Genomic DNA, 23,836 nt, shown 5'->3' with positions numbered 1-23,836 from the left:
ACAAACAGATTTACTATCTCGGATTCTCAATACGGCGGTAATATTGGTGATTCTATGCAGAGGATAAAGAATTTATGCCTGTGAGCTATTTTAGGTTTTGCCCGATCCTTTGAGAGCCGAATGGCTAATCCAGTTTCCCCTAAATAATATTGCGGTTTTTGAATATGAATTAAGCAACAAATAAAGGCTTCACACTGATTATTGTCATTCTCAGCTGCAGGTTACTACCAAAAGTAAGCACGAAACAAAGATAATTTTGTATTTAAACCAAGCACAGAATCTCTGCTATCTTAATGCTAACATACAATTGGAAACGCCATAGGCAGACAGGTTAACAATTAGCTGTTTTTAGCAATCTCAGGGAGCGGCCATGTTGCCACTTGCTGTCGACTGAAAATAATATTCAAGTATAAGCGCCTAGAGTTAAACATATTTACTGTACAAGAGGATCTCCTCATTTTCAGTACGGCAGTAATATTCGTCATTCTTTGCAGAGGATAAAGAATGTATGCCTGTGAGTATTGTTTACTAATATTTAGCCTGTTTGTCCTATTGTGTGTTAGCTTAAAGCTAGCAGAGACTTCATAGATGGTTTAAATACCCGATATCTAATTCTTTTTATGTTATGCTTAGTTTGAAAGTAACTTTCAATAAATTAACAATACACATTTCGAAGTCTCCTTTTTGAGAACAGTAATTATTTTAAACTGATGTTTGTGAAACGAGTCACCTGTCGCTAATCGATGCTTGAGAAATGTTTGTGAAACGTCTTAGCTCTTAGTTCAGTTTAACCCTCGGTCGGTATTTTGTCCAGTATTTTGATCTTTAGATCAAAGGCATTTCATATCAAAGGAAATTAATTTGAAGAATAGACACTAGGGAGCTGAAATTTCACCCAGATGTTGACAACATGCCAAGGTTCAACATGACACAACTACTTAGCTATTACATTAGTGTGCTATCCCTTGGCTAAAATACTGCAAGACTGATGTGGAATAACATGACCCAAAAATGGTCAAAATAATGCACAAGGGTTAAAAAAAAAAAAAAAACAGATTGCAGATTTTCCAGATGTGACACAGCGTTTTCACCGTATTTTTCTCCATTAACGTGATCATTTCCGTTAACGGGGGTACTAACTGTATTTTCTCCCTGCGCCATTTGTTCTGTCGAAGGACTGAGAAGCTATTAAAAAAGTGACAGAAAGACAAACACAGCGGGGGCTCCGAGTGCGGCGCAGCTGAGGAGCATCCAAGCCGCTGATGGACTTTCCAGCCAATCTCTTCTCGGCTTTCCGCCGTCCTGCCAACGAGCGACAACAGCCCCCCCCCCGTTTCTTTCCTGGCGCTGACCGCTACCTGGGGGGCAAGAGTCAAACCCAGCAGGGGAGGTAAGAAGTGTGTGCGCGTGTGTGTGTGTGTGTGTGTGTGTGTGGGGAGGCGGGGGGGGGGGGGGGGGGTTTAACAGGAAGTGCTGCGTAGGTGGCAGTGCCAAGGGAGTGAAATAGGTGGGCGGGCACTTGGAAGGATTTACCAGCAAGGAAGATAAAAGAAATGAAAAATTCAAATTGCTCTTCCCATGGATTTTTTTTATTTTTATTTTTTTTAATACACACAAGTGATAGCGACACGATTTTGATGATACAGGGGCTGAGAATGAGGGAGGAAGTTGGGCCGGTGGGTCGACGGATGCCAAAGTCCAGAGCCGCGCAGCAGGAAGTCATTCATAGCAAAAAGTGCTGGTAAGCAGCTGCCGACAGTCAACCGCGGCTGTGACGCGGCGGCCCTCGGGGAGGCCCGCAAATGTTTTCCTTTTCTTATCTCAAAAGAGACTAATTGTGCCTTTTTAATCACAATTTAATCCAATTTAGAGCAGTTTGCAAAACACGTCAGTCACGTGCTTTCGGCAAACTTCGGGTCGTTTCGTGGTTCGCACGTATTTTTGATTTATTAACTTTGGCTAAGAGGAAAATAATACTATTTTTTAATATTTTAGCAAGCTGATTTGGCCGAGATTTGACAGAGAAATTTTGCCATGTGACGTTGGTTCGCGTCGTCCCTTTTTTCAAAATCAAATCATCTGTAGGACATTTATTTTAATGGGGTTGTCGTGAGAGGAAATTGGAGTTGACTTTCATAATCATTCTGTGATAGACAAATAATCAGTCCCAATTATATCTTCTGCATTTATACTTCTGATGAAAAAGTGATGCAGTGGCCCCTTGAATTACAACATAAAAATATGATTATTAGTCGGTATATCTTATTCAAGAATATTTTGGGTTATTTTCATATATAGCCGAAAAAGAACAGATGCAAACCTGCAAGCCGTGGAACCTCTGGTAGTTGTCTCTAGGTGAAGCTAGCTAGTTTTTTTTTAGGTGTGGGTTCAATGGTACAACTTTTTGTACATAAGGCTTTTCAATTAATGTTGTCCATTTATCCTGTTTGAGCAGTTTTGTCAAAAAAAAAAAAAAGCTACGCTAATAGTAATGTATCCTAGCTTATTCAGTAAGTTCTTGGGCTAATTTCATTCATTTATTTTTTAAATCTCTTGGGTGTGTTTCAGCTATTTACCGTTTTTTCTATTTGGCTACTCCACCGTAACGGCTTTTCGCACAAAACGCGATTCAATTCCTGTCGTCCAAGCCGCAGATATACAGCAAATGAGGATACACTTTACTTGTCAAAACCTCTCAGCGCGGCGCGGGGAAGCTAACAGTCAAATGGGGGACGACCGCTATTAGCGGGACGACACCCTCTCCGATCAGCTTTTCATGTTCGAGCCGGACGAGCGCATCGGCTCACCAAACAGCCACTTAGCCGCGAGGCTTGCGGCTAGAGTTTTTCTACGGCTATACTTGCGAGGACCGCTGTGAGTCTTTTACAATTTAGTGAGGACCTTTTGGAGAAATGGGGACATGTAGGCCGGTCCTCACAAGTACAGACTTCTTTTTGAGAGTCAACGCTTGCTTTTCATTCGTAATGGTCGACAAAAATCAACATAAATTGTCCTCTTTTGGATCATACAAGAGATATTATTAAATATAATATTAAACTTTTAGGATGATAGTAGAGATGTAAATCATTAACTTGACAGGTAACGAGCGGCAGCATGTGACAAGTTGGGTCGAACCATTCTAGCATGGGGGAGAATCTGGGCTCTTTAAAATAATGAAATTGAATAACCTACTGAACATAAAATTTGTTTTCGGAACTTATATTTTCCTGGAACTTTTAATTACTTCAATAGTTATTTTCAAAGGATTTTTGTTGATTTCATTTAAAATCTTTAGTACCCTCTGGAGTTCCTTCAAATACCCCCATTCAAGAACCACTGGGGTAAGGGTTAGGTCATCTATTTTGATGGTTAAGATTAGGATTGGAATTAGGTTCCTAGCCCTAGGGGCTATAAAACGCATTATGTCAATGAATGTCCTCACAAGTATAGCCATACAAATGTGTGCGTGTGTGTGTGTCACTCACATGAGTAATGAGAATGGATGTGGAGGAAAAGTTTGGGAGGGTGGGAGACGGGGGTCTAGTTGGCAAGGAAACGCAGCTGTGTGCCAGAGAGAGGTCTGCTCATCTCATTGCCCTCTCCGACACTCATCCAGTGCGGACACATGCTCGCTCTTCAAGCCACTTCCTGCGCGCAGGGCATGGGAACTCCCCTGATCCCCCCCCCAACAATCACCCACCCTCCCCCTTTCCTCCGCCCACTCGCTGCTCTTTCTCCACATCATCCCTGTCCTCTCGCTCACCCCTTCCATTTTTTTAGCCCCCAGTCACATGCGTCGCCCTCCGCTGGCGTAAGGCTGAAGCGTTTTGAAAAATAATCTAATCGGGACACCCCTCTCCTCCGATATTGCGATTTAACTCATTCACTACCAGCTAAGTTAAAAGTTGTGTTTTCGAGAAAAGGCACCCTCGAGGTTGTCTCGTATATTTAGCATTTTCACTCATCTTTCAAGGCTGACAAAATGTGTGCTATGTCTGCGTAAACACGTGGTATCATCTGAAAGATGTGTGGAAACACTGCCATCCAATGGTCACAGTTATCACTACAGGGCTGAATTGGCTCAATATTAGATAAGCGCTAGTCAAGGGTGTCAGCTACCTTCCATAAAAAAAACTCATTTGATGAGAATTTTTTGATTTATTATCAGATGAATTCTCGTCCATGGCACTGAAAGAGTTAACTTTGACACTGTGATGCAAAATGATGCTTCGTGAAGCACTTTTGATATGTGTTTCCTTCTCTAGATGGTGATCTTGGTTTGAGTATAAAGACAGGTGCAATGGAAATGTATTCCACTCCATCTTTAAACCAAGAGTGCCATCTAGAGGAGCAGATCAAATGTCAAAAGTGCTTCATGAGGCTTCATTTACCCATTTTTTTAAAAATGAAGCCTCTTGCTGACCAAAAGTAAAAGTTATACTGTACTAGATATGAATTATATCAATGAAATATAGAAATAAAATAAAATATAAAAAAAATATATTAAATATGCATGAAAACTAATAATAGATTTATTTTTGTAGGCGACGCTTACTTACGCTTAAATACATGCAAACGAACCCTAATTAATCTGACTTTTTTTTTGTTTTACTATCTCTGACTAAGTCAACTTACTGAACACTTTTTTTGCGATGTAAAATTCTTTCAAACAAGTGTGACAAAGTCATGTATCAGTTTATGGCAGGAAGTCGTAAATCAGACAGGAAGTTAGGAATCAAATTACAACCATAATGCAAAACAATCTGTGGCTTTGGCGCTACAGTTTTTTATGTTTTATGACAATATCTTATTTGTTGTTCCTGAGATATAAGGGTGCAAAAGAAGGCAGCCACGCCCCTTTTTGACAAATGTAAAAATTCTGTGCGCCATTGCTCCCAAACCCTGCTACAATTGACCTCTTTTTTGTTTGTTTGTTTATGTGCTGTGTGATTATGAAAATTGAAACCGACGTGGCTAAACGCTAGTTACAAACCAAATTAGAAACGGAATCACAATAATTGTGCTTTGTTTATTTTTGTACTATTAATCTAAAATAATGTTAATAACTTTTTTTCAATAAAGGCGGGAAATTCCAACGTTATTATCCGGTTCATTGATGAAGCGATTATCAGTCGCAGCTTAAAGAAACGTAAACATGCGAAGCACTGAACTCTTTTTGACTCTATATTTATAACTAAAATACACATCCACGGTGGACCCCCGCAATGCCGATTCGCTTTCGATTAATCGCTTTCGAACCCTAACGAAGGAGTCGTCCCCATTTTGATTTCCTGCCTCCATCTGCGTCCAATCCATCCGGCGCTAATTTGTTTTAGATTCCCGCCGAATTAGGAAAGCATCGCTCTCTCCGAGGGCCAGTGCGCATACGTGCACATTCTTTATTGTTTTATTCCACAAAAGTTCCTATAAATCACTGGATATTAATCGGCCCCAGACGCCCCTCCGCCCCTCCCCCCTCCTACTCCCCCTCTCGCACAAACACAGACCAGATGCATAGGAAATGGGATGGCAAAAAAGGGCACCCAAGAGACGGCCTCCACTTTTTTCCCTCTCTCTCCTCCCTCCCTCCTCGTTCCCTTTTCTCTGAGAATTCTCGTTGAATGCCCGGACCCCGAAGAGGAAATAATTTCCTCGCCGAGGAAATAAAGCCCCCACTACTAAATTAAAGTTTAGGAGAAAGAAATGAAATAATAAATACGTAAGGGTTTGCGAAGGAGGTGAAAACCGCGGAGGTGGGTTCATGCACAGCTGTTGTGAGGCAGCACACACACACACACACACACACACACACGGTGGAGGTTACAATTTCCAAATGTCACTTTCCTGCTCAAGTTGTTGCACCTGCACAGTGAGGCCCGGTCTGAGGCCTTTTCTTATCTGGCTTTGACATCCAAACTGACATTTGTCACCTGTCACCAGTTTCTTCATCTGATGTTTCATGGTCACAAACGCCTAAGTGGCTGGTGGAGTTTTCTGGTGTAACCAAAACTGATTGGAATCTGTGTACGTCGTATCACAAAAATGGAATTTTCCCTCTTTAAAATATATCAACTTACTGCACGTATCAAATAGTCTTTTCTTGGCGAGATATATAGCTTTACAAATGCCACATTTGCAGTATTACTGTATAAATGTCAAATTACAACAAGAAACCCGTTGTATTTTACCCTCTTGGGTGCAACAAATGGATAGTGCTGTCAAGAGATTGAAAATATAAGAAACGTATTTGTTAGAATCTGATTTAATTAGTTAAATCAATCCCCAAAACATACATTTACTTTTTTTAAGTAATTACAGGTACATACTAAAGTAATTGATGTAATTTGCAGTATTGTTGTATGTCTGTCAAATTATAACAAGAATCCCGTTGCATTATACCCACTTGGGTATAAAAAATGGATAGTGCTGTCAAGAGATTGAAAAAATAAGAAACTTATTCAGTAGGATCTGATTTAATTAACTCATTCAATCCCAAAAATGTATATTTACTTTTTTTAAGTAATTATAAGTACATGTTAAAGTAATTGATGAGTATGAATTGAAGTAACCAGTTACTTTAAGCATTCGAGTATTAAAGTAGACGTAATTGATTACTTTAATGTGTAAAGTATTCTCCATTCTTACACACTCCTTTAGGCAAATACATTAAAAAAAAAATTGAAATTTATAAAAATAAGTACCCGGGATTAAATGTCCCGGGGGAGAAAAAAAAATTATATATATATATATATATATATATATATATATATATATATATATATATATATATATATATATATATATATATATATATATATATATATATATATATATATATATATATATATATATATATATATATATATATATATATATAACCCCTCAAACTAGAGCTTTTTTTTGTTTATAGATTGTGTTATTGTGCCAGATCAAAAGATTGACAAGCAACAACAAAAAGTGACTTCAGTCATTTATTTTCTTCAACACACTTTATACCAATTGCAGTTGTAACTATTTGCCCTCTGCTATATTTGAGATGACTCCGAACACATATCACATATTAAAATGCAACATCATGCATGTTAGCTGTGGCTCCAGTCACAGTTGGATGCTTTGCATTTATGTGTTAGGCTAAACATGAGCTGCGCCTAACAAATAAAACTCATTGCTTTGCTTTTACTCTAAGCTTGAATTCACGATTCAACGGACAACGCTCTCATGCTCTTCCATTTTCACGTCTTCCTTTTGCCCTCCCACCTATCACAGGAGCCTATCACGTCATGCCAAACACAACCAATCAGTGTCCAGTTCAGGCTTCGCTTGACATTTGTTTTCCAAACCCCGATAACTCAAGCACCCTGTACATTGAAAAAAAAAGATTTAATTTGCATATAGAACGCTGTTATCATCGATGGCCAAAAAAAAAAAAAAAAAAAAAAATCTTAAGGAATATTAGACAGCTTTTATCACTAAACTCCAATGGAACTTGGTACGTTTTAAAGATCCCCCAGGGCCAAACATCAGTCATGGCAGGAATCGTTCACATTTGGACTTCCTCTTGTATTAGACAGTGCTACGCTGAGGTGAAAAAACAAAAATCAGAATTCTCACGAAAACAGCATTTCCTCCGCGTTCTTGGCGCTGTTCGCCATGTTCTTTCTCCTTGGCACGTCGCGCTTTCATACGAGAAGACGGCAAGTGGAAAATGACACGGAAATCACCATTCTCTGTTGACTAATCAACACACTATGATGTGGACGTTGCTGCAGCCAGGAGACATTTATGCAAGGACCACTTGTCTTCCCAAGAAAATCAACATATGGAATTACAGTGGTACCTCCAGATTCAAAATTCATTAATTCAAGGATGGCTTTTGCGTAGTGATGTTTTCATATGTTGATCAACACGCCACAAGTCCAGCACCCGAGGATACATTCCTAAAATTTTGCGAGTAGGTGAATCCACGAGCTCTGAGTATGCCTTTTAAAACTGTTGGGCGGAAAGAGGACGTAATGGCGCAGTCCAACACACCTGCACTCTGTTGGCTTACGAAAAGGGTAAGTAACCACCAGAGACAGAAGATCTGGATGGAGGCTAAAGTGAATTATAGCAGGAGAACAGAAGACAGGTCAGGAGGGGGAGGGGGTGAGCGCATGTGGATGTAATGTTAGCGAGAGGACGCTTTTGTCCCACCCTGTCGCGCCTGGGCTGGCAGAGAAAAGACGAGGAGGAGGAGGAGGCCGCAGCTGAGAGGGAGCGAGCGAGAAAATGTGAGAAATGTGAATGTTGGCGGACGCCGACGAGGGGGAGAACGTTGGTTTTCAGGCACGCGGGGACAGCCAGCAGAGTTCTGCCAAAAGAAACAGCGAGCCCGAGTGCACATGCAGGAGCTGTGAGGGATGTGAGGAGGGAAAGGGCTGAGAGAAGGCGAGGATGTGAAGACGTCGGGTTCCCTCGGGCACCGGGCTGGCCAAAAGATGAGCGCCGTGACTTGCGATGGATGTGAAAAGTCTGCGCCCCCCTTTTCCCAACTTTTGCCAGATTTCAGACCGAGAGAAATCACTTTTTCCGCCATTAATGTGACCTCTAACCTGAAAACGTGATCGAAATAACACATTTTCCCACATGGGGGATTTTGTCATGGGCCGACGGAACCAAGGTTGAACTTTTTGGCCACGATTCCGAACGGGTTGGCACCAACGCAACAGCGCTCGACGAAAAAGAACACCGTGCTTACAGTGAAGCGTTGCGATCGGCGGGTGGCATCGGCGACGTAACCAATGAAAGGATACCGTAATTCCCTAAATACGAGAAGCGCGTTTTTTCCAAAATATGAAAGCTAAAAGTATGGGTGCGTCCTATAAACGGTAACTTTAGGGTTTTTCTTTTTTTCAACACCATTTCAGGAAGAATGATCAGTCAGCCCTAGATGCAGAGATGTGCATTTTTATATTCTACATATTCTTACTTACAATAATTTCCGTAACGGGACAAGCGAGAGGGCAAACTTCAGGTCGCTGTTAGCAGCCAGCGCCTGTTGCAGCTAACAGTAAATCGTGTTAGCTGAGGTTGTTACGGCATTATTTTCAATGAAAGAAGCGAGCGGACTGAACCACCGTCTGAGTCCATCTTTGTTCACACACTGGGATATTACTAAAACGGAGAGGATATGGTTATGATGTCTCCATCTGATTCAATAAAGAGTGCACCGGTTAGAGAACATCGGGTATGTGTAAATATTCCATTTGACTCGTTTAGTAATTGCGGTCTTTTGTCATATAGGCACAAACAAAAACTTGGTGAAACAACAATGCTGCGCAACTTCGGATATTTAAGGTGAACTCGAGCCGCTTTATTAGCAAAAGGAAAAACAACTGCTTCGAGCGCATTCGGTTACACTGGCGAGGTGTTCGCTGACCGCTCACAATGGGAAATCCGAAACACCGAAAACAGAGAATGATTCATTCAGTGTTTGATTCATTAAACTTTGCAACTACATTTTTAATGGTATCTCAAGGTGTATTTGATTCAGAAACTCTGGAAGACAGATGGTGTAAGATCATCTGTTATTATTATTTCTGGCTCGGAAAATTGTGTCACCATTGACTGTGCATCTGTATAAAATTGAACAAAATTAAGGTATACGCTGTTTTGTAAAGGTATCACTGTAACACAGCCTAGCAACAGGTTGCTTTGTGTCATGTTTCAGTTCATTTGCTCTTAATTTGAAAAGAAATTGTACTGTTCCTGTCACGGCAGCAACCCTTGTGAATAGGAGTTAAAAATCATTCAATTAGATTTTTCCATTTTTCACACAAGCCCTTTAGTGGCGCAGGAACCCTTTTAAAATCTCTCGTACCCTCTGAAATTTCTCAAGTGAGGTACTGAAAGTTCTACTCAGTCCATTAAGAAAGTATTTGCACTCAGTCACTCCCCACCACTGCATGCTTATGTCTGCTTGCACACCAGGACACTTTCCCAACATCTCTTTTGTCCAATAACGAGCGGTGCGGCGCTGTCGGCCCGATAATATTTCGTCTGCGCGGAACGATAAAGCGGCGAGGGAGCCGGCGGCCTTTTGCCAAAATCCCGGGCGCAGATGTCCACTCTCAGCCGTCCCCGCTGACCAGCGCCTCGCCTGCCAGCACTCGCCTTCGTATCCCCACTTCGCCGAAAATATGTAAATATGTTGACTCGCCGAGATGTCCTCTCCTCTTTTTCGACCTTGTAGCACTTTGGGAGAGGAGGCCAGACGGCGGCCAGGAGAGAAAACATCTCCAGAGCGCCATATAAGGGCCGGCTTTGGGCCCCGGCACCAGCTTCTCATCACTTTTGACTCCGCTGGGCCATTACATGAGCAGGGGAACGCATGCAGGAACCCTCAGCTTCAACACTTGGACGCGATCGCGCGCGCGCGCGCAGAGGCGGTGAGATGCGCCGTTGTGGGTGTGGGATGGACGCGCACGCACTGGCCAATGTACACTGTGTTCCACACTCCAGTGAAATGGTGCTTTTTATTGTGGCTCAACCAGCTTCGCGCTTTGTAAACACAGGCAAACAAGTAAAGGAGATGCCGAGGTATCAAGTTTCTCTTGTGTTTTCTCGCGCAGGGTTTATGGTGGCGCGGTAGCGGCATTTAAAATTATGCATATTTAAAATGAAATCTTGTCGTCTGAATTGAAAAGAGCAAAGTTTAATTTATGGCAAAAACAAGGTCAAGAAAATGAGTCCACTAGAAGAAAAAGGTCAAAGTACAAGCTTGGAAACGTTTTAATAACGTATACAGTGGCACCGCTATTTACAAACGCCTCTTGTAATGAAAATTTCAGCTTATGAATTTCTCTCGTAATGAGAGAAAATTCAAGATACGAAAGATGACATTGTTGGCATATAATATGAGACACGAGACACCAGCGCTCAAAGGTAGCATAGCACCTCCTCAGGGCAAACAAGTGAACTGCATTCATATTGTCAAGGGTTTAGGAGCGTTTTTGTATAGTTCTCTGCATGATATATTTTGATTATTATGCACTACTGTAATTCTAATATGTATTTGTTACCACTTTTTGATGCATTAATATTCATTTTAAGGGTTTAAGAGCATTTTTAAAGGCTTGGAACGGATTAGGCAATTTACAATTAAAATGAGGCTCTACGTATGAAAGATTCACGTATATATATATATATATATATATATATATATATATATATATATATATATATATATATATATATAATGTATGTATGTATGTATACATATGTATGTATATATATGTATATATACATATATATACACATATATGAATATATACACATATATAAATATATACATAATCAAATATATACAAAATCTTGAGCCCACATTGATGTATAGTACTGAAGCATTTTTATTGTGGCATCGCCAGCATGGAAAATGGGCACACATGTATGCCATCAGACTTTGGAAAGGACAATAAATCTCTCCGGATGCATGCGCGTCTCTGTTTTCCCCGACTTGTAACGCGCAGCGCCGCCATATTTCATAGCCGTCATCGCCTGCGTCGCTTACACGGGCGCTTACGTGTTGCGAGTCGCTCATCTGTGGAGCCGCTGAACTCTGCGCGCCCTCTCGGGCCTCCGTCGTTCAGACACGGAGAGAAGACAGAAACCTCACTCGTTCTTATTTTCCAGAACTGTACCTCTTTACTTGGTATTTGCGGTTAGCTCGCTGTGTGTGTGTGTGTGTGTGTGTGTGTGTGTGTGTGTGTGTGTGTGTGTGTGTGTGTGTGTGTGTGTGTGTGTGTGGTGGGTATAGTCATCCAGGCCTCTCTGGCTTGTGGTTTGGGTCTCTTGGTGAAGAGCAAGGGTGAGGGTGGCGGAACACTATGGCTGCCACACTGCCACAGACATACTGGCACCAGCGGCCCACTACGAGTTCCTCTTTCCAAGATATACGTAGAACCGCCACTTTGTGTGTGTTTATGTGTGAGAGCTTGCTCGCGCGCAGGGTGGCTTTCCCAACACTTCCCTTTTCTCCAATCCGCTCATTCGTGCAGGAAGTTTTGGTTGTCTTAGAACACGGGTGTCAAACTTAAGGCCCGGGGGCCAGATCGGGCCCGCCGCGTCTTTTTTTGTGGCCGTGCTAATTAGGACTTGAAGTTTGGCTAAAGTGACAAATGTGGGAGTTGTCTTCAAATTTTAAACATTTTTGAGAAACGACTATCGTTATATGTCCCCGATTCGCCTTTTGAACAGTTTTTACCGGCCTCTGAATCCAAAACTAGTACGTTTGACTTCACAGCCATCTCGCACCACCGATATAATGTAGCCCACAATAAAACGTCTTAGAAGATATTCCGCCACTTCTGACCTGGCTCTCAAGGACAACCAACCATTAATGATTTTAGTCCTTGTTAGTGAAATTATGTACACATACTCACAAGCATTCATTTTTTTTAGTGCTCAAAAATATCAATGTTGAGATTTCCAAACACAGGATCCCACAATTGGACCTCTTATGATCTCCTCCAGGGTTCCTTCAAGGTCACCACAAGGTCGCAAGGAAATTTTGAAGACTTTTGAAAGTGTGCTAATATATATATATATATATATATATATATATATATATATATATATATATATATATATATATATATATATATATATATATTAGTGGAGATGAGTGGCTCTAGTTAATGGCTATTCTTTTATACACACACATACATGTGCGTATGTGCGTGTATACAGATGGCAGTGGTGCACTCTCGCCAACTTTGTCTTTGTACTTTTGTGAGCGGGGGTTTGTCTCCATCCCTCCCCGGGCTGGCAGCGGCGTCCGGGCACCGGTTCCACCACTTGGCCCTGGACCGAGCAGGATGTGGAGATCACTGCTGCAGAGTGTACTTTTATGCTATGTGTGTGTGCGCGTACGCCTCTGTTCCTCCCCCCCCCCACCCCGTATTCTGATTTTGCGTCTTGGCTGACTTTTTTACCTCTCGAAGAATTTGGAAAGGCTGAGAGACCCCCCCCCCCCACTCCCTACCGACTTTGAGCAGCACTGCCTTTGTCTCTCTCTCACTCCCTTTTTCTTTTCTCTCTCTCTCTCTCGCCCGCTCTCAGGCCCGTGTCTGCTGTGGCTCCTCGCTAATAGATTTCATATGTTGCTGCAGTTGACATCAGTCTTAAACTATTCTACATGTGATCCCAGATATTTCCTCAGGAAATCTGTCAGATATTTATTGAAGGCTAATAAAACAAACTTGCATGTCCTTCTACCTTCTACCCATCTCCTCTCGCTATTCTCTGCAACATTCTCAAGTCGGTTCTATTATTATGACTCCAGCTTTCTAGCTGGGCTTTTTTTTTTTTTTTTTAAATGGAGACAATTTCCTTCCATTCATAAGATGCCGGCTGGGTCAGACGAGCGCCTAGGTTGGTTCTGCGTGGGCTGCTGGGGGTCTTCCCCTTCCTCTGTTTCTTTATTCTTGATCCCCGCCACGCATCCCATAATCAGCTTTTAATACTCTTACTTGTCTCGTTCTCGTAAGCGTGCGCCTGCTTACTTTGGATTCCATGGAAGTGAGAGTGGCGCATCGTGCGACAGACATTTCACAATTCTATGTTTACATGCTTCGGTAGGTGCTGCTGTTTTGGTTTGCGATCGATTTAAAATGTACTCAGCACTTAAACCACAGTGTACAAACGGAGCTGAACCTGGTTTCTGTTTTTTTCTGAGGTGTCTTCGATTAAAGGGAGGTGTTTATTTTTTCAAGTGGGCTACACACGGGGACTATTAAAGTAGGGGCCTCTATTTGAGGAAATAGAATAATTTAACAAGACACTTAAAAAACGTTTACATAAAAATGGGGAAATTTTTCCCATCAGTATTCTGGTATTTATGACTGAGCCTACCTAGATGTCACTAGAAAGAATAGAATAGAAATAGTGCATTTTACAAACAGTCATCCTTGATCTTTACATTAAAGCAGTGCTTCTCAAATAGTGGGGGGGGGGGGGGGGGGTGATGCCAGGGAGGGTGTGAACAATCCCAGGAAAAAGGCTTTGTTTTTGTCAAGTGCATTATAATTGTAATAAAGTAGTAATTTTCATCATTTTCTTTTCATTTCAGGCACTTTGAGCACTTTTTTCCGTTTTAGACTAAGCTGTAACCCGTATAAACGCGCTAAAAATAATTAAGTCTTTGAAAGTTGATTTATATTGCGCTTTTCTATTGTTAATGTTAAAAAGGATACATGTGTAGGTATACTTAAAATTTTTTAATCAATAATAATCATATTTATAGTCAGTGCATCGATGGGGGGGGGGGGGTGGGGGGGCACCAAAAGTTTTCTCTTTTCTAAGGGGGGCCTGGCCAAATATAGTTGAGAAACACTGCATTAAAGGGATATCACATCAAAGGGAAAGCATTGAAAGAAGTCACCGGGGAGCTGAAATTTCTCCCTGATAGTGACAACATATCACAGTTCAACATGACTACTTAGTTATTATACTATAAGGAGTGTGTCATACCTTAAATCTAATACTTTGAAAAAGAGCATGAAGAACATAACCCACCCCCTTCAAAAAAATGCTGTAAATGCTAAAAAAATAATAATAATAATAATAATAATAATCCTAGAATATTTAAATGAGGTATTTCTATATTACAGATTTCACTTGTTATGGGGATGTCCTGGAGCGTGACCTCCATCATGGAGAGGGGTGGGCGGGACGTCTTTTCCGAATTTTCCGGTTACATCGTCTCCCTAAGTGTTTGTTTTTTTTCCGCACGAAAACAACAACAGAGGTCGTGCGATGTCTAATGTCAAGCTAATAACAAGTGAAGGTTCACAAATATTTCTAATCCTGCTGTTTCCCTTCTACCTTTCCAGCTTCCAGCTGCATGCTATGTGTCAACCTTGTCAGGCAGCGACGCAGGCAAGCCGCCGTCCCTCGCCGCCGCCCTCCGACGTGTCCCGCACGTAACCTCGCCGCCACGGGCCTCCGCGTTCGGCGTGCCTGGAGCTGTCGCTGCACGCCATCGTCGCAACACACTGCCTTATAAAGACAGGTATTCACACTTAGCGCAAAGTGCTGCACAGTGTTAAAAAGTTGACAGGACGCCACTGCAAAGATGATGTCAAAAGTCGCAGATTTGAACATGCGTCATGAAAGGTGGGGGGTTTCATCTCGGGCTTCTTTTCCTGTTTGGTTATTATTCATATATATATATATATATATATATATATATATATATATATATATATATATATATATATATATATATATACACACACACACACACAAACACACCGTATTTTCCGCATTATAAGGCGCACCGGATTATAAGGCGCACCCTCAATTAATGACATATTTTCAAACTTTTTCAATCACAAGAAAGTATTAGTCAAAGTAATAACAATAATAACTCAAACAATAACTCTAAACTCTCAATAGCACAATAACTCAATGTCAATATGAGCAACCTTGTTCAACTGTAAACACACAAAAGAAACAGGTAAACTTTTACTTCATTCCCCATCTACCGATCCCAATCTCAATATTGATCCATATATAAGGCGCACCTGATTATAAGGCGCACCATCAGCTTTTTAAAAATTGTGAAGCACTGAAGTAGACCAAAACCGTAAAGGCTAAACCCGAGGTACAAACCAAATCATAAACAATTGTGCTTTGTTCATTTTTGGACTATTAATTTAAAATGATGTCCTGTTTTCCAATAAAGGCTGGAAATCCCAACGTTATTATCCGATTCATCGATTAAGCGCTTATCAGTTGCAGCCTAAAGCAACGTAAACATGTGAACTAAGTTTCTCGACTCTTTTTGACACTGTGTAGATAAACGTATCAACGCTGTAAAAAATTCCTAACAGCGTTTGAAAGTTGATTTATTTTGCTTTTTTTCTTTTGTTAGTCTTAAAAAGGATGCAGGTTAAGGTATACATTTCTTATCGATAATAATCTTTTTTATAGTCTGTACGTGAAGTGAGGGGGGTTGAAAATGTTTCTCTTTCCTGGGGGGGACTTGGCAAAATATAAATGAGAAGCACTGGATTAATCGATGGAATAATCAGAAATATTTGATAGTGACAGCACTAGTATTTCCATGAGATGCTTTTCTGCAGTTTTAGCTTTGTAGTTCAAATTGAAAACTTTGCATGCGCTTATTCTCGCTAAATATGAACGTAAATTAGCTTGATGTCATATTGATGCGTTGCCAGATTTGACGATAAGACTAATTTTCCTTCCATCGTCCATTTTTCAACGTAAAAACGAAAAACCTCCCCGGAATCCGATTCCCCAAGTCACATGACTGTAGCCTCCCATCCCCGATAGTCAGAAAGAGCCACAGTGAAATCGTCCCGCTGAAGTTGAGCGTTCCCCCGAGGGGAGATAAGGACGCGCGAGACCATTCCTTCGCGGAACCATCATTTAAAAAAAGTTGAAAGTCTGCAAGTGATTTATCAGCGTTACCCTTTTCTGCTCCGGCTCTTTGTCACTGCCCAAAAGAGTCGTGATGGAAAACAAACACATCAGCGTTTGGCACGGTCAACCCGGATCATTGCCCCCCCCCCCTCACTCTTTCATCCCTCTCCCAAAAGTACGCTCGTTATGTTCTTTGTGGGTCCCCCTGGCTCCAGTGCCCATAACTCACCCCCGAGCATCAACGGCGCACTCCGGCTAACCTTTATAGCGCCGCCAGAAAAGAGAAAGCCGACGGTTGCAAAAGGAGAACGTGACGACAGACGCGCGGGGGGAACTCGGCCGACGGCTTGACGGATGCTCAAAGGGTGGCGCGGAAGCCGGGGCCGGAGAGACCGTTGCCCGCTTGGCTTTTTCCATTTCTGTCATTTCCGTAATGCGTTCCATACGCAGTGCCACTATCGTGGTGAGTTCAGTGACTCCCTGCTGCAATGGGGCCTCCTTTTTTTTTTTTGCCTCCTCCATGAGCTTGTGACCCACTGGGACCTCAAATAGAAATTTTCGTGAATGTTAAGCGTCTTGTTAGGATTCGGATTAGGAGGAAATGAGCTTTGTAATGGTTCAGGTGTGCTCAGGAGTGGCGCAATAAGGTTATTCGATTTATTTTGGCTCTTTTTTTTCGGACGAGTGATGAAACAGGCGAGCTGGGACGCTGGGAACATTTTTCGAAAGCGCCCCGTATTGTGAAACTACCTTTAAACTTTTTCAATGATTTTCTTTTTTTTTTTTTTCCGTTGCCGTGTTGATATAACAGCACGGCATTTGTTTGGTTTGTTACCAAAGTGAAATGGTGATGAAATGAAGCTTCATGAAGCATTTTTATTTTTTTTGCCCCTCTAGGTTGTGCTCTTTATTTAAAGATAGATTCTAGTGCAGAGGAAATGTGTTTAATTTACATTGCATCTTTAGATCAAGAGTGCCATCTTGAGGTGGCAAAAAATATCACAAATGCTTCGTGAAGCTTCATTTGTCCATAGGTTTTTGGATTTTTCAATATAAGGTTACTTGATTGGAGGACACTGATTTTGTCTAAGTCGTTGATTTGAAACAAGGTGACCGAAGCAGAAAATATTTTAAAGTGAATTTTGTAGAGTTGATTTTGCTTTTGTTTATTTATTATAAATGTTTTTCATGATCATATTTTTATACTATTTATAATGTGTTTTTAAGGTATTTTATTAGTGTCAAAAATAAATATAAAATACATATATTTCTTTTAAATATATTATATTTATTATATGTTTGAAAATATATTTAAAATCAATTTAATCGTAACAATTAACCAACAAGAAATTTGGACACAAGAAATTGTGAAAGATGACTTAATTTTGGCATTTATAATGCTGAAAAAATGTGGGTCCCGACTCAGTGATTAGAGCTCAGAACATCATGTACACAACGCGCTGTTAAAATTAAAAAGTTACGAAAAAAAATCTTCCAAAACAGTGAAGCCGTCAAGGTGCTCTCTCAACATGTTCGACGTATTTTCTATAGTTTTAACGTGGGTTTAAAGACCCTAAATGCCAAATTCACATGCCTGGATTGTATCAAAAACTTTTATTCAATAATGTACCCACTAACAAAATTGCATCATGCATCTGTAAGTAAATAAATATAAAAAGATATACAAAAAGATACCCGAATGCAGTTTAAAAATAAATCGCTTCATGTTCCAATGAATTTGCTCTTAGTTTGAAAAAAAAAAACGATTTTGTTTCTCAGCATGAAAAAAAAATATTCACTTCAATTTGACAATAGCCTGTTAAAATCTCTCGTAACCCTTGAAGTACCTTCACGTACTCGCGTTTGAGTAGCCTTCACCCAGCTCATGTCTGATATATTTATCCACTTCCCCGGTATGTTCTCTGGTGCGTGCTACGCTTTGCCCCGAATATGTTCAACAAACTACAGGCTTGACCTAAATGCTAACTTGGGTGTTTTTATAGAGCGCTCATTGTCTGTCAGCCACTTAAGATACCAAAATTATGGGCTGCTTTTGAAGGAAATTCGAGCGAAGTCAAGTGCGCGCGGCAGCTCAGTTCTGGCCGCGGTTCTGTCCGAGCGTCTCCGGGTGACTCGGGGCCCGCATAACAAAGGGAGTGTTTGGAGAGCGGCTAATGCGCAGTATTGTTGTAAATGAGTGTGACGGAGAGGTTAGATACCATATGGCAATGAAGTCATCTGGCCTGGCCCTTCTCTGGAAGCCCCGCCCGAGGCCGGGGGCCAGGAACGCGCGGCGGCCCAACGAGCGGAGCAAACACATTTTTTTTTTTTTATCGATTATGATAAGCACCGTTTTAAATCATGCTCCCCCCGCCCGCTCCCCCCTCGGCTCCGCTCTCCTCATTTATTCCGACCCACTCCAGGGTATTCTCTTTTCTTGGCAGAACAGTCCGGCGAGCCACCTGCAAAAACCAAAGCCGAGCCCACCCCCCCCCCCTTTTTTTCCCTCCCACCTCCTCTTCGTCGCGCACACACGGACGCTCGCTATCAATCTGACACCCACATAGCCAAGACGTTTACAGAACTCGTTTTTTAATATCTTGTATATAAGTCCCCATGTTCAAACTGAGACTGCAAGGTTGCCAACCCCTCAAAAAATAAACATAAATAAAAGTAAATAAGCATAAATCAACAAGTGTTTTACCTTCAAGTAAAATACCAATACTAGGTCTAGCCTGCCTCATGAGCTTTTCTTGATTTCAGCAAGGAGTCTCTGTTGTTGCCAATAAACATATGCTTGATCTATAAACATATGCTTAAAGGGCCAATGTGTAAGATTTAAACCGTTTTTCATTACAGACAGCAGGAGGCGCTGCATTTACCATTGTCAGTAGCTGTAAGAGACATGGCAGCCTCCAGAGGAGTGCCACCCCCCCATGTAAGTTATCATTTCATGAAAACTAGACCTATAATTGTATTTAAAACATACTGTTGCACATTTATCTGCAAGTTTTTGAAATTTATAATCATTTAATTTATTCCTTTTTCATAAAAAACGGTCTAAATCTTACGGACTGTCCCTTTAAGAATATTTTAACAAAGTTAAAAGTTGGAATTTTCAAGCTGATAGTCTGACTCATGTTTGCATCCATTTCCATGATGACAAAATCGTTAGCACTACAAAAAACTGAATTTATTTAGCTCTATTTCAGATTCATATGACTAGCATTCGTAACTCAGTAGATATGAGGACTAGAAATGTGCCCACAACTCCTGGAACAGTCTTTATTTTCCCTTTTACTGAAAATGAATATCGACGCCAAATATGGCGAATCGGGCTCCTTGACTGCTTGGTATCGACTCTGGGAAAAAAAAAAAAAAAATCTCCAGTTTTAACAAGTAACCTGAGGATGTGAATGTCTATTCCCGCACATCATGTTCCTTGTAAAACTATCGACGCATGTTTGGCTCCTGTCAGACATATTCCAACATTTTGTCTCTGACGGCCATCCCAAAGTGCCGTTACATGAGTCCCCCCCCCCCCCCCCCCCCCCTCCCCCGGCGATAAACGCGTGCGATCCCAAGAGCCTGCGCCGGTGAGAAAAATGAACGCTCTCCACGTCCCCTCGCTTTGACATGTTTAAATTCCACCTCGTCATCTGTCATCAGGGTCCGCGTCTGCTACCTGACGCGGCGAAAGCGGCTCGGCCGACGGGAGCTGGAAGAAAAAGACGCCTTCCTGCGCCCGGCCTTTTTTGCCGTAGTAGCGGCTGGACGCTCGTCTGTTTGACTGATTATAAACCAAGTGGTCGCTGGCCAGTCTCAGCGCCGGCTTTAACCGCTGGGGACGGACAGCGGGTTTTAGTGGATGAGCCCGTCGTAGCTCATCCCGGCTGAGTGGGAGACGTGTTTACGCAGCCTTCATTTAGTCCCTCTTGGTTCGTGTCAAGTGTGTGTCACGCACACGCAGGTATGGCGGCGTAGTCATCAAGCGGAGGAGTTTACAAAGTCTCCAAGAGGTGTTTGGCCCGTCTGAGCAGATGGTGCTTGACTCCGTGCGTGACTGTCTGACTTTATTAGTCACAAGATCTTACTTCGCAGCATCCCCGGTCCTGCATTTGATGGAGGGATTCGTCGGCTTATGTGGATACTTAAAACCAAATTGTCACCACCTTTGTCACCTCACCCAAGTAACATATACATTTCTGAGAAACGCTTAAAATTTCATATACTTACAAACGGTCCAATCAGGCAGCAAGCATGCGTACGTACGCACAGGATTAAATTGATGAGTGCTAAAGCAGCTACAGTTAGGATAGAAAGTGTCTTTAGCTCCTTGGGATTTTTCACCAGCCTGGCCTTATTATCACCCAACTTGGGCTGACTTTGAAAGGGTCATAACATCATCAAATATGAATATGTATTGATTTTTAATCCTCTCAAAATGTTATGTGGCATCAGCCCTATACAAAGCTCCATACAAATGTGTATTTTTTTTGTTTTTATTGGGTGGGGGGGGGCTGTTTATGTAAAAAAAATTGTAAACATGCGATAATAGCAAAAGTAACTACGGTGTATGTTTATATATTTATGAAATTGAAATAGACATTTTTATTATGTCATAATTAGAGTATTTTGGCTTTCTTCGAAGTCATTGAAAGGCTTGCAAATGTCAAATTTGCCGCGAGCACCACCCGGTGGTTTTTGAGTGTCAAAACAAAAATTTCTATTGCGCCCCATTGCCAAGTTGCCATGGAAATTATTAATGCATGAATAGGGGGAAATGCATGATAAAATATAAGGATTTCGATATGTCCAAAATTGACAATACAGTATTTCCAATTTTGAATGGCCGGAAATGAGTCGACATGGGCAAAATTTGACACCTAATGGATGTACCTACCGCTCGACATCCCGTTTGCGAGCATTCAGACGCTCATGTTTTGATAATCTGTGCAATATTTTAGCCCCCTAGTGTTTTATTTTGTATGCTTTTCCTTTGATATCACACATCAAAAGTATAAAAAAAAAATGCCCAAATGGGTCAAAACTGAAATATTCTCCACATTGAAGGTGGCCAGCATAGCTTGGATGACAATGCTTGCGCTGCCTTTCAGTCATGGTTTCTCAAACTGAAATGGAACCTGCAAACAATCATGCTCAACACATTAATTGCACAGACCTAAAGTAAAAGCAATGTTTAGTATTAAGTATTAAGAGATGTTTGTGTTGTTTTGCTTTTTAAAATATGATTTGAATGAATAAATCGCTTGCACAAATTTTAACAGGGCATTCTGGGATGCCTTTCCAAGGTGGCGGCATTCAAATGGACAAAGAGACAATCACACTGATTGGCTCTTATAGGGAAATACAAGATAGAAGTTTTGAAATGGATAAACAGACTTGCAGTAGACTTGAACGGATTAAAATGCAAGCCAAAGGTGGCGGCCATGTTGGTAGGGAGTGGGTGCAACGTTCCCTTGATTTACAGTGTGTGGGTGATAAAGCTACGTTTCCTGTCTGCTTCTGGGTCCATATTCTGGTCCTCACGTGACACTTTCGTTAAATTGTTTCCCTCATTTGTTATCGAAGTGCAAGGCTCGAAAATTTGTGCGTGTGGCCCAAGGTTTCATTTCTCATGTGTAATCCCGGGAATCATCACTTTTGTTCTCCATTTGGACATTTTACAGCGCATGAGCTTGTGTGTGCGCGTGTGTAACGGCATGTTGCAAGGATGGATCAGTGATCATTTTTTAAGCTGTTTTAGAAGCTACGCTCACTCGCTCTCTTCTCGCTCTGTGAACTGGAGCAGTTTAGCGACCGCAGCCAAAACCACATGAGACCAGCAGCCGTGACGCAAGACGCACGCCGGCGAGCAGCCTGGGAAAAAAGTGTGTCACAGAGAGTGCAGCCCAATCCACTTCCTCCTCACGTCTGTTATGAGACCAGAAGACGTTTAGGTGAAATTGTAGCTGCTCTTTTTAACGTAGAAGACATCCTCAATCACTTTTTCATGGATGGCCTTTCTGATTTTGATGAACTTCCATAAATTTGTTTTCAACCGGCTCTTTATACCTGACTCATATATATATGAACACTTAGGGGTCATCCTGGAGACTGTATTGTATTTTTTTTAATCATTTGTGGTCGTTTTAATCCATTCATTGAGTTATTAGCCTTTTAAAACATGCCAGGAAAATTGAATTTTGAAGCCTCACCTTTCCAATTGGTATCCCCTTGGGCTGACCACAGTTCCTCTCACACATTTCCTCCAATGGCGTGCAATGTGTGGAGTCGTGATAAAGAAATTCCGTTGATCACAAATTGTACAATTTAGCAGCGCTGGCAATAATAGGCTAGCATTAGCGTTAGCCACAATTGCTACATTATGCTCAAAGTTATCGGAATGTTTATTTTCTTTAAAAGTGGAATCAGCTAAACTCTCCTGAGTTTCGTAGTTCATGTTGTGTCGAAAGCGCTCCCGGCATCTGCCAAGCTGTATGCGAAACTCTGGCCAACACATCCAGATAGAGTGAAAAATACCGACAAGTGGATGAAGTGTTTCACCTCAGGTCCAAATGATGAAGTCATGAGAAGCTTGCTGTGAGGGCTGCCTGGTCAACTTGCAAAAATGACACCCCCCCCCCCCCCCCCCCCCTTCATAATAAATCTAGCAATTCAAGCTTCATGTCATATATATATATATATATATATATATATATATATATATATATATATATATATATATATATATATATATATATATATATATATATATATATATATATATATATATATATATATATATTACATTGTATTTCACTGTTGGTTTGTTTTGTGTTATACAGGATACAAAATATGTATTTTTTGAACAAATGAAAATGAGATCATAGAAAATATCCATTCGTTTCATGCAACTGAAGGAAAGGTGCTATACTGTATGTGATAAATAGGGAACTCAAAAGGAAGATAACGATATTTTAAATTCATCCTATTTCTTTCTTTTTTTAAAAGTATTTTTCAACAGTACTGTATATTTACTGTTGTCCCCTGCTTTTTGGAAGCTATTTGGGTCCAGGCCAGTGTGTAGAGCAAAAACCTACATATAATTAACACTAATTGTTTTTTAGCTGTACAGAATAGCATGATTTTACCTGTCTGGCCCTCCTGAGGATAGATTTTCCTCCATGCGGCCCCTGAGCCGAAATGAGTTTGATACCCCTGACTTAAAGGCATACAAAGTATTGTAAAGAAATCACGATAACACAATTCAGCAATAAGTCACTATATGTTCCAATCAATTTCTTCTTAAATTGAAAATACAATCTTCTGTCAATTAAAACTGCTGATACCCGGAGAAAACATTTTGAAATCTCACATACCCCCTTAAGTGCCTTCACATACCCCCAAT

At 41.2% G+C, this 23,836-nt stretch overlaps 1 protein-coding gene across 3 annotated transcripts in view; it reads left to right on the top strand.

The window, feature by feature from the left end:
• The window catches only part of LOC148415637 (uncharacterized), a 68,960-nt gene that overhangs the window by 30,663 nt on the left and 14,461 nt on the right, over positions 1-23,836 (top strand). The window contains exons 5-9 of one of the 3 annotated variants that reach the window (XR_015867295.1): positions 1,176-1,390; positions 1,647-1,741; positions 9,970-10,427; positions 14,871-15,049; positions 19,285-19,363. Coding sequence is in view for 1 of the 3 variants with exons in the window: in XM_088428377.1 (XP_088284503.1) it covers positions 1,656-1,741; positions 10,232-10,427; positions 14,871-15,049; positions 19,285-19,363 (540 nt within the window). In the remaining 2 variants the exon portion in view is untranslated. The remainder of the gene's footprint in view (positions 1-1,175; positions 1,391-1,646; positions 1,742-9,969; positions 10,428-14,870; positions 15,050-19,284; positions 19,364-23,836) is intronic. The other 2 variants (XM_088428377.1, XR_015867296.1) reach the window with 2 other exon arrangements.

The sequence above is a fragment of the Hippichthys cyanospilos genome, chromosome 11, assembly GCF_059441005.1.
Source record: "Hippichthys cyanospilos isolate Australia breed blue-spotted pipefish chromosome 11, RoL_Hcya_1.0, whole genome shotgun sequence".
Lineage (NCBI taxonomy): Eukaryota > Metazoa > Chordata > Actinopteri > Syngnathiformes > Syngnathidae > Hippichthys > Hippichthys cyanospilos.
The sequence above is the reverse complement of the archived record's forward strand: the minus strand, read 5'-3'. Positions and strand labels throughout refer to the sequence as shown.